This window comes from Ochotona curzoniae, unplaced genomic scaffold (assembly GCF_017591425.1).
Source record: "Ochotona curzoniae isolate NIBS_2020 unplaced genomic scaffold, NIBS_Ocur_1.0 scaffold_2453, whole genome shotgun sequence".
NCBI classification, from domain to species: domain Eukaryota; kingdom Metazoa; phylum Chordata; class Mammalia; order Lagomorpha; family Ochotonidae; genus Ochotona; species Ochotona curzoniae.
The window spans coordinates 8224581-8235362 of record NW_024467094.1 but is presented as its reverse complement, the minus strand read 5'-3'; the positions used below and the strand labels follow the sequence as shown (position 1 = coordinate 8235362).

At 54.1% G+C, this 10782-nt stretch overlaps 1 protein-coding gene across 1 annotated transcript; it reads right to left on the bottom strand.

Moving 5' to 3' along the window:
• Window positions 1-2298: 2298 nt before the first annotated feature.
• Window positions 2299-7421, bottom strand: TM4SF5 (transmembrane 4 L six family member 5). The gene is made up of 5 exons (XM_041000597.1): window positions 7110-7421; window positions 3479-3559; window positions 3006-3142; window positions 2700-2877; window positions 2299-2408 (listed from the first exon to the last, which is right to left on the bottom strand). The coding sequence occupies exons 1-5, from the start codon at window positions 7278-7280 to the stop codon at window positions 2394-2396; spliced, it is 582 nt and encodes a 193-aa protein (XP_040856531.1). The 5' UTR covers window positions 7281-7421; the 3' UTR covers window positions 2299-2393.
• Window positions 7422-10782: the final 3361 nt, after the last annotated feature.

Below are 10782 nucleotides of genomic sequence, written 5' to 3'. Positions count from 1 at the left end.
AACATTACATTGAGAGAAGACAGATCTTCCATCCACTGATTGACTCCCCAAGTGGCTGTAATGACTGGAGTTAAACCAATCCAAAGCCAGAAGCCAGGAGCTTCCTCCAGGTCTCCCATGTGGGTGCAGGGATCCAAGGACTTGAGCTTTCTTCTGCTGCTTTCCCAGGCCATAAGCAGGGACATCAACAGGTGCTCCTATGGAATGCTGGCACCACAGGTGGAAGCTTGGCGTGCTACACCAAACGCTGGCCCCACGGGGCCCTTAGCCCTGCTGTTGTTTTGGCCTGGGTATTCAGTCCATCCACCTGACGGTGACTCAGATTTCACAATCACACACACACATATACAAAACAGCTCCATCAGTCAAGACCTATCTCATCACCAAGGTGGCTTTTGGTTGAGCAGTTATTTATTTAAACAATTATGGAGTGGGAAGGGGAAGAGAAAGAGATCTTCCATCTGCTGATTCACTTCCTAGGTAGCTGCAACAACTGAGGTTGGGCCAGGCTCAAGCCAGCAGCTTTTTCTGGGGCTGCCACCTGGATGGGGCCCAAGAATTTGGGCCATTTGCCACTGCTTTTTCCAGGCCATTTGCAGGGAACTGGATCAGAAATGAAGCAACTGGGACTTGAACTGGCACCCATATGGGATGCTGGCACACCTAGCAGGTGTTGGGTTGTTTGTTTGTTTTGAAGATTTATTTCTTTTTATTGCAAAGTCAGATATACAGAGAGGAGGAGAGACAGAGAGGAAGATCTTCCGTCCGATGATTCACTCTAAAGTGACCACAGTGGCCAGTGTTGCGCTGATCCAAAAGAAGCCAGGAGCTTCCTTCAGGTCTCCCACGCGGGTGCAGGGTCCCAAGGCTTTGGGCCGGCCTTGGCTGGCTTCCCAGGCCACAAACAGGGAGCTGGATGGGAGGCGGGGCTGCCGGGATTAGGACCGGCGCCCACATGGGATCCCGGGGCGTTCAAGGCGAGGATTTCAGCCGCTAGGCCACAGCACCAGGCCCACAGGTGTTGGGTTTATCAGCTATGGCAACATGTCCCCAACCAATGTGTGTGTTTGTGTGTGTTTAAATGCCTGATTAAAATAACCTTTTATCTCTTTTAAAAATTGCTCATCTTGGGGTCCAACTTAGTAGCACATCAGACTAATCCAGTGCCCCGTGGTGCCAGCATTCCATGAGTGCCGGTTCATGTCCTAGCAGCTCTACTTCCCACCCATCCAGCTCCTTGCCTGTGGCCTGGGAAAGCAGTCCAGGATGGCCCAAAGCCTTGGGACCCTGTGTGGGAGACCCAGAGGAAGCTTCTAGCTCCCAGATTCAGTTGGGTTCAGCTCTGGTCATTACAGCCGTTTGGGGGAGTGAACCAGAAGATAGAAGATCATCTCTCTCTATCTCACCTTCGCTGTCTGTAAAATCTGCCTTTCCAATAAAAAAAATTAAAAAAAAAAAAAAGGGACTCATTTTCCACCCCTGGAATTCAATCTTTGACAGAAGTCGTCGGTCTCGTTTACTCAGGTATTTCCAGCATAACCTGTTGTTCATCAGCTATTTCCTAATAACTCTCCCTTTCTGCCTTTTTGTTAAATAAAAATCAGCCTCACAAAGAAGGGCCAACATTGTGGCACAGCGGGGTAAGCCACCTAAGACACGGCGATGCTGTGGAGTACCAGCTGGAATCTGGTTACTCGCTTTAGATCCAGCTGTCTGCCACTGCACCTGGGAAAGCAGCTGGCGATGGCCGAGGTGCTGGGCTCTCCCACCTCCCGGGGAGACCGGGATGGAGTTCCAGGCTCCTGGCTTCGCACCCAGTGCAGGGCTGGTTCTTGGGACCATGTGGGGATGGAAAACTCTCCCTGCACCCTGTCAAATAAATACAATAAATACTTTCTTCAGAGATGTATGCATTTAACATTGGAAAGGCAGAAAGAGAAGGAGACACTTCCATCTGCTGATTTACTTCTCAAACGGCTGCCGGAGCTGATCAGGAGGCAGGAGCTCCTTCAGGGTCCCCCGTGGGGTACAGGGTCCCAAGGTTTTGAGCTGTCCCCCAATGCTTTCCCAGGGCACAAGCAGGGGCTGAATGGGAAATGGAGCAGCCAGGACAGGAACCAGCAAACATGGGATGCTGGCACTTGCAGGTGGAAGATCAGCTTGTTGAACCACCGTGCCGGCTTCCCCAAAACAATACATCTTAAACACATAAAATAACCAGCGCGTGGCGGGAATCTCGAGTCCCAGTGTGTCCAGACACTGGTTCTCTCACGGCACAAACGGGGATGACGGCGAGGATAGCTGAAAGTAGTTTATTCCACAGGCGGGGCGTTGGCGGGGTCGGGCGGGGGGCATCCAGGAGCCGGCGGGACGAGGCGACCCTCCAGGGATCCTCAATGGACCTCGCGCTGCGGAACAGACAGCGTTACCGACGGCGGCGCGCCCCGCACCCCACGGGGCCTGGGGGACGCACCGCACCCCGCACCGCACCCCACGGGGCCTGGGGGCGCCCCGCACCCCACGGGGCCTGGGGGACGCACCGCACCCCGCACCGCACCCCACGGGGCCTGGGGGACGCCCCGCATCCCACACCGCACCCCACGGGGCCTGGGGGACGCCCCGCATCCCGCACCCCACGGGGCCTAGGGGGGCATCCCGCACCCCACGGGGCCTGGGGGCGCCCCGCAGCCGCCCCTCACCTTCCTGCAGTCTCCACAGAAGACGCCCAGCACGGCGTTCACCAGCTGGATCCCGCAGAGCACGAGCTCCAGGCACGAGGCGGCCACCAGCAGGGAGAAGAGCGTCACGTTCCAGGGCACGATGCGCGGCGGCGCCTCGCACAGCTCCCACAGCGTGTCGTTGACCAGGTAACTGCCCCTGGTCGGGAGGAGGCGGTGAGGCGGCAGACGACGCCCGCGCCCCGCGCCCCGCGCCCCGCGCCCCGCGCCCCGCGCCCCGCGCCCCGCGCCCCGCGCCCCGCGCCCCGCGCCCCGCGCCAGCCTCACCCGCTGTCGAGGAAGTGGTAGTCCCACTTGTCGCCTATTAAACAGTTGGGTCCGTTTCGGAGCGCGGTGCCCGACACGCCGATGCAGTAGCTCGCGCCCAGCACCCCAACGGCTGAGCAGAAGATGGAATTCAGCATCTGGAAGAGATGGGCAAGAGGCGGCGGGGAGTGGCGCCCCCTGGCGGATGCACCGCGCCTCGCGGGAGTCGGGTTAAAAATACATTTCCCGTCAAGCACCGGGTTGGGAGTCGGGGTTGATCCTGAGACGTGGGCCGCAAAGTATCATGGGTGTTGTAGTTTTCTCTGGTCGGACTCTGCAGAGGCCCAGAGGTTTGAGTGTGAGGGATGGACGGGTGGGATGGAAGTGTGAGACGGGAGCCTGCTGGAGGGAGAACTCCGCAGAGGGAATTCTGCAGCTGCTACTGCGAACGCACAGACCTGAGGCCTGGGTTCCTCGTTCATTTGGACTCTTACCCTGCAGCGATTGCCACAGCAGCCTGCTCCGCAGCAGCCCTTGCCTCCTGCGCGAACAGCTGAAATTCCCGGACATAGGATCTGTGGGACAAGAGTCGGAGTGATAGCCGCGCCTCCAGAGTCTCACAGCTTTACCTGCACTAGAGCTGACTCCAGGAAGCAACCCGAGATCCCCTCAGCCCTTTGGACTGCAGGAAGACCTTATCGCTCCTTCCCCCCAGTTCTGTTGAGCTCCACTTCAATTTATCGTAATTCATATGCTCCCCTTATCGCTGTGCCGATTGCAGCTGCTGGAGGGTAGGGTCCAGTATCATTACAGTTTCTACAAGTCTTGTATACAGTCAGTGCCCAAGTGGGAGTCAGGATGCCCGGGGCTGAAGACCCACCTTGCATTAACTCACGCTTTATGAATTGATTATCCGGGACTTGGTTTTACCTCCTGTAAACTGGTTGTACAAGACCCACCTCACCAGGCTAGTTGTCAGGATTTAATAAAATCCAAGGTTGACTGGATGTCAGAGAATTCTCAAAAATGGTAACTTCCTTTTGCAGTCGGCAGGGATGAATGGTGCTAGAGTGGTGAGCTGGGATTGTGGTGGAGTGTGGAGGAGCCCGGATGATGTGGAACGTAGAGGATTTCCCAAGATTCAGCCCCTGCTCTGTTCCCCCTGTGATGACCTTCCTCCCAAAGCCATTCAGGAGATCACATCTCTCCCTTGCTAATAGTTGCCTTTAGATCCAAATCTAACATTAAAGGATTCGTTCGCTGGAATATTTTCACCCTGGCTGATACTCAGCCAGCCTTATACTGACTGTGCACTATCCCCCCCACTCATCTCCCTTTGGTTTTCCTTGTCTGTGTCGGTAGAGAAGTCTCAAGTCTCCTGGTAGCGCAGGCCGGAAAGCTGCAGTCCTGCTGCTTAACTGTCCTTTCTCCATCCGACCGTCCCCATGGGGATAACACCAGCCTCCCACCCCAGGGCATACCACACTGCATCCGCCATCAGCACCTGATGAACAGGGCTTTCCGCCAGATCTTATCTCTGCTCAGATCCTTTAGGGTGTCTTCTCAGAGTGGCCCCACAAGGCCGTCTCCTCGCCTCCAGCCCAGCCTTTTGTCTCACCGGGCCAAGTTCACTTTCCTATCTCCCAGCTCTGGAATCCCACAGCTGTGTTACTCTTTGTTTTCTTGCATGTCTTTCAGATTAAAAAAAAAAAGTATTTAATTTATTTGAAAGGCAGAGGTGGAGAAAGAGGAGATAGGAGAGGGAGAACGAGAGCCAAGAGTGAGAGATCATCCAGGCACTGGTTCATTCCTCAAATACCAAACAGCAACCTACAACAACCGAGGGTCCACCAAGGCAAAGCCAGGAACCAGGAACTCCATCTGGGTCTCCCATGTGGGTGGCAGGGACCCGCTGCTACCCAGGGTGTGCGTCAGCAAGAAGTGGGCGGTGAGAGCCAAGCCAGGATTCAGATCCTGCAATATGGGATGCAGGTGTCCCAAGTAGTGATCTAAATACAAGGTAATGCCTACCCTGAGATTTTTCTTTCTCAATTTCTTTTTTTGTTATCAAATTATTGATTTCCTTGTGCGATTGGAGCTTCTTGTCTTGCCATCTACCATCTAATTGTCTTAGTACAGAAAGGCTGTTGTAAACATAGGAGGAAACACTGAGTTAAGAGCCCGGATCTGTCGCTCTCCGCCATTGCCGTGGCCGCAGCCTACTCCGTGTCACTAGCATCTCTATTTTCTAACCGTGGTGACTGCTTCTGGCCTTTCTGCTTCTACCGCTGGCCTCATGCGTATCCTCCACGCCGTGGGGCATATGGGCTTCTTCAATCCAGCTACGGAGGGAGTGGAGCTACTAAACTCGCTCACTGTGTTGTTGGGAATCAAACTGGTACAAGAACTTCTGTTTGACAGTATCTCTTAGTGCTGAATATTTGTAAGTCATAAGAATCAGCAACTTTGGGCCCAGTGTGGTAGCCTAGTGGCTGAAGTCCTCGCCTTGCATGCACCGGGATCCCATAAGGACGCTGGATTCTGTCTCAGCTGCTCTGCTTCCCTTCTGCTCCCTGCATGTTGCCTGGGAAAGCAATAGAGGATGGTCCAAAATCATGGGACCCTGCACCTGCATGGGAGACCCAGAGGGGCTTCTGGTCCTTGAGTTGTGGCCCTTCTGGTCCTTCAGATGGGCTTAGTCCTTAAGTTGTGGCTACTTAGGGAGCAAACCAAATGGATAGAAGATCTTTCTCTTATTTTTTTTTAATAAATCTTAAAAAAAAAAAGATTGAGGAGGAGTGGGGTGGGTGGCTAGCCTTGCAGCTGGAGATGCCTGTGTCTGCCACTGAAGTCGTTGAGTTCGATCCCCAACTCCTAGTTCTTCATTCCAACTTGCCGTGCCCGGGTGATGGGCTCACGCAACTGAGTTCCATGCAGGAGACCTGACTTGAATTCCTTTCTCCTGGCTCAGGGCCCCAGCAGTTGCCGGCATTTTGGGGAGCAAATGAGTGAAGCTCTCTGTCTCTATGAGTCTGTGAACTTTTCAAATAAAATAAATACAGAAATTGAGCAATGCAAAAGAAATAGAAAAAACTATAACCACACATAATAACACACATCCATCTCACAAACAGTATTGTGCTAAAGGAGTAAGACAGGTGTGGGATCCTGTTCTGTGAAGTCCAAACAACAGACCGCACTAGTCTGTGGAGCTGGCTATCAGGCTGGCAGTTACTATGGATGCTGGGGGACCTTGCCAGGTGGGATGGAATAGAGTCTGATAGCCAGGAGTCCACGCGGGAGATGGAGAGGAAGAGAAAAGATGCCAGAGAGGGAGAGGGCATTGTGGGCTAAGGACGGATACCGAACCAGTTAATAGAGGGGTGGCCGCCACTTGCTCCCACCAAAGTGTGGGTCTGTGTGTGGGAGGGTCGATCTTCTCCTTCTTGTAGGAGATGGTTGACTAGGTTAACCATCCGGAAACACTCCGCCCCGAATGGAGAAGGAATAGCAAGCTGGGTGAGCACCACTCTCCTCCTCCCCCATTTCTCTGGAGGACTGAGGGGCCTTGGCTCTTCTCCCTACCACCGACAGGGCTCCCCTGGGATCCTGATCTCTCAGCAGAGTGGGCCTCCCAAAGCATAGCCCCAGGGTGACTGGCGTGGAGCTGAGGCAGGCCACATGAGCAGATGGAGAGTGACTGCCCCGTGATGCTGCTGCCCTCTGGCTCCTCGTGCCTGCTCCCTTCCTGCCCTGATAACCTCCCACATGGCCAGCTGTTCCACCTGCTTCAATCCTTGCAGTCAGGTGTAACCAGCCATCTGCTCAGTGAGGGCGGAGAGAAGCCCTCAGGACATGCTCTGGGGCAGAGAGGGCAGCTGTCTGCCTTCTTGCTCCCCTTACACTCTCAGCCCAGGACTGTGGGTCTCTTCCAGGACCATCTGCAGGGTGCTCAACCTGCCAGGGCAGGTGGGCCCACTCTGGTTCCCCCTCCAAGCCTTTACCATACCCTCCTAGGTAACCAGCCTTTCCTGCATCCCTTCTCCCACCTGCCTCCCCCTGTTCAGATCCCCTTGTGCGTGGCAACCAGCCCTTGTGCCGGGGTTCCCACACCAGCCTTCTCACCAGCAGGCCGCCCCCGATGAAGCCAGCCATGAGCCAGACTTGCAAGCTGAGGTGGTCAGTCCAAGTGGTCTGTCCATTAGGCACCAGCAGGAGAGCGTTGGCCACGATGCAAACCAGGGAGAGCGGGATGAGGGAGAGCCCTATGCAGCGGGCGCACTTCCCCGTGCACATGGTCAGGTGTCGGCAAGGGCCAGTGCTGAGTGAAAGTGAGCTGAGGGTTCTGGCTGCTCCGAGAGAACCTGTGAACCTGCGGGAGCCAGGGGCAGGAGCAAAGGTCGGGGAAGGGGTGGAGCCAACAGTGGCAGGGACGGACTGATAAGGGCTGTAGGCGTCGGAGGAGTGGGTGGAGGAGGGGGCGGAGGGGCTGCCGCCTGAGGAGAGGGGCAGGATGTGGTGTGGACATCGTGGATGAGCTTATCACACAAAGGAAGTGCTTGGGCTCGTGGTCCCTTCCTCTTTGTGTGCAGGCACCTCTGCCCAGTCGTCCCCCCACCCCCGGATCTCACCTGCTCTGCCACAGAGCCCAGCCCTCTTTCCATCTGAAGGTCTGAGAGGATGAAGGGAGGCCCGGGACCAACCCCACTTCCTGCCCTCCCCAGCCTGGGGGTGAGGAGGCAGTGGGACAGAGTGATGGAGTGAGTATTTGGTGAAACAGGAAGCACTCAGTAGTTGAGCAGTGGCCTCCTCATTTCAGCAGACACTTCCTCCCAGAAAGAAATCAAAGGCCACACCAGGCTGTGGTCATTTCTTGGTCACCTCGTCCCCAGCTGAGGTTCCTGCTTCTTTCTCGGGGTGTGACTCAGACCGAGGCCTCCCGATGGCAGCCGTATCCCCCGAGACTCAGGGGCTGATTCAGCAATGACAGTGTCAGCAGAAGTGGTCCCACAAGAAGCAATTTCTGTTTGTTTGGCTTTTTTTTTCCCCTTTCCTTTTTTTTTTTTAAAGATTTATTTATTTGTTGGAAAGTCAGATATACAGAGAGGAGGAGAGACAGAGAGCAAGATCTTCTGTCCGATGATTCACTCCCCAAGTGAGTGCAACGGCCGATGCTATGCCGATCCGAAGCTGGGAACCAGGAACTTCCTCTGGGTCTCCCACGCGGGTGCAGGATCCCAAAGCTTTGGGCCGTCCTCAACTGCTTTCCCAGGTCACAAGCAGGGAGCTGGATGGGAAGTGGAGCGGCTGGGATTGGAACCAGCGTCCATGTGAGATCCCGGGGCGTTCAAGGAGAGGACTTTAGCTGTTAGGCCATGCTACCGGGCCCTTCCTTTTCTTTCATTAAAACTTTTTGAAATGAGATTATATAGACTTTATCTGAAAGGCAGGGAGACGGAAAGAGAGCAAGCGAGAGTCAGAGTTGGAGCACCTCCATCCTCTGGTTCACTCTCCAGATGGCCACAGTGGTCAGATCTGGGCCGGCCTGAAGCCAGGAGCAGGAACTCCATCCTGGTCTCCCACAAATGTGGAAGGCCCAAAGTATCCATCACTCATCCCAGCATCGTCCCAGGTGCGTTGGCAGAGAGCTGGATCGGCAAGGAAGTAGCCTGGACTTCAGTCGGTGCTCCGATGTGGGAGGCCAGTGTCGCAAGCAGCGGTTTAGCTGACTGTGCCACCACACCAGCCCTGAAAATAACACTTGATGCTGCCATCTGAATCTGCAGCTGCAGCAATGCCTGAGACCTGAGCACTCCTTGGCAAGTTTGGTTTCCATGAAGTGATCTGAGTTGTGTCCCTGTCACCTGCAACAGCAAGAGACTTTCTTGCTTTCTTCATCAAGAAGACCTTGCCATGGACCAGGGCTCAAGGGGAAGACAGAAGCCCCGGATGTGGGCCTCAGGAGCAAGCAGAGCCCCACAGAAGTAGGAGGCTGTGTCGCCAGGGATGGGAAGAAGGAAGTACAGGCAGGCACGTGATGGCAAGGGCTCACAGACAGTGGCTTCCGGCCTGCCGCCTCCGAGGTGTGCTCTCCCAGAGGAGACGGGCGGGTGGAGAAAATGAATCCCTTGGAGGGGACGGCAGGATGGCGGCTTCTCTTCTTCTTCTTCTTTTTTTTTTTTAAATTATTTTTGTTATTTTTTATTTCATTTTTTTAAGATTTCTTTATTTTCACTGGAAAGGCAAATTTACAGAGAGGAGAGACAAGCAGAAAGAGATCTACCATCTGCTGGTTCACAGCGCAAGTGGCCGCAACAGCAGGAGCTGAGCTGATCTGAAGCCAGGAGTCAGGAGCCTCTTGCGGGTCCCCCACATGGACCATCCTCCACTGCTTTCCCAGGCCACAAGCAGGGAGCTGGATGGGAAGTGAAGCAGCCAGTGCCATCCGTATGGGATGCCAGTGCTTGCAAGGTGAGGATTAGCCACCTGAGCCATTGTGCCGTATCGCATTTTGTTTTTTTTTTCCTTTCTTTTTTTTAGAATGCTCTGTTTCTAAGGCAAGAGGCTAGATTGGGACAGCGATGAAGAGCTGACCTCTTGATACAGAAAAACAAACTTACGGAACCCCTGGCAGCTGTTCACCTCTGACTCATAGGCCGCTCTTGTGGTGACTGATACTTGGTTTTGCTTCTGTTGGTTTGTTGAGTGTTTTTCAAAGCAAAAATATTTCCACATTGCTTCTGATGGCTCCTGTTCCTTTCTAGATTTTCCCCTTCTCTTTTGCTTTAGAACACATATTTTCAAAACTGATTTTAGTTGTTTGCAAGGCAGAGGGAGGAGACAGGGACAGACCCAGGCACCCAGGCAGAGGACTGGCATCCACAATGCCCACAACACCCAGGGCTGGTGCTCCATGAACCAGAAGCCCTGAATGGATTCCAGGTCTCCCCTGTGGGTGGCAGAGACCTAAGGACTGAGCCATCACCAGATGCCAGCCAGCGTGTGTCATGAGCAGGAAGCAGGATCGGAAATAGAACCAGGACTCAAACCAAGCCCTTTGATATGGGACATAGGTGCCCCATTGGCATCTTAACCACTGTGCTGTTTGCAGTGACTAATCTTAAGTATATCTTTAGCAAAAGTATCCTGCCTGTTGAAGGTTCTGTGCCCATGATTTACCATGCTTAGAACTGTGTGATCTGGTGGCAAAAATGCACCTGTTTGCCCCACTTCTTCATCCTTTACATCCGTGTCCTCGGTGAGGCCATTTTGTAGTCCCTGTTGCTGGAGGTCGACTGTTCCTCACACCGTGTGGGCAAAATGACATGTGGGCAGAAGCAACAGGAACTCAGATCCATGTTGATCTTAAGAGGCATGAGACATGGGCCTGGTGCGATGACTCAATAGCTAAATCCTCGCCTTGCATGTGCCAAGATCCCATATGGTTGCTGGATCATGTCTCAACTGCTCCACTACCCATTCAGCTCCCTGCTTGTGGCCTGGGAAAGCAGCAGTCGATGATACAAGGCTGTGGGAACCTGTACAGGCATGGGACCTGGAAGAAGTTCTTGGCTCCAGGCTTTGGCTCATCTCATTTCCAGCTGTTGTGGCCCTTTGGGGATTGAATCAGCAGACGGAAGAGCTTTCTCCCTGCCTCTCCTTCTCATGTAAATCTGCCTTTCCAATTAAAAATAAAATAAATTTTTAATGCCACTTGGGATGCCACCATCCTATAGCAGAGAGCCTGGGTTCCGGTCCTGACTCTGCTCCTGATTCCAGCTTCTTGCTGGTACACAGC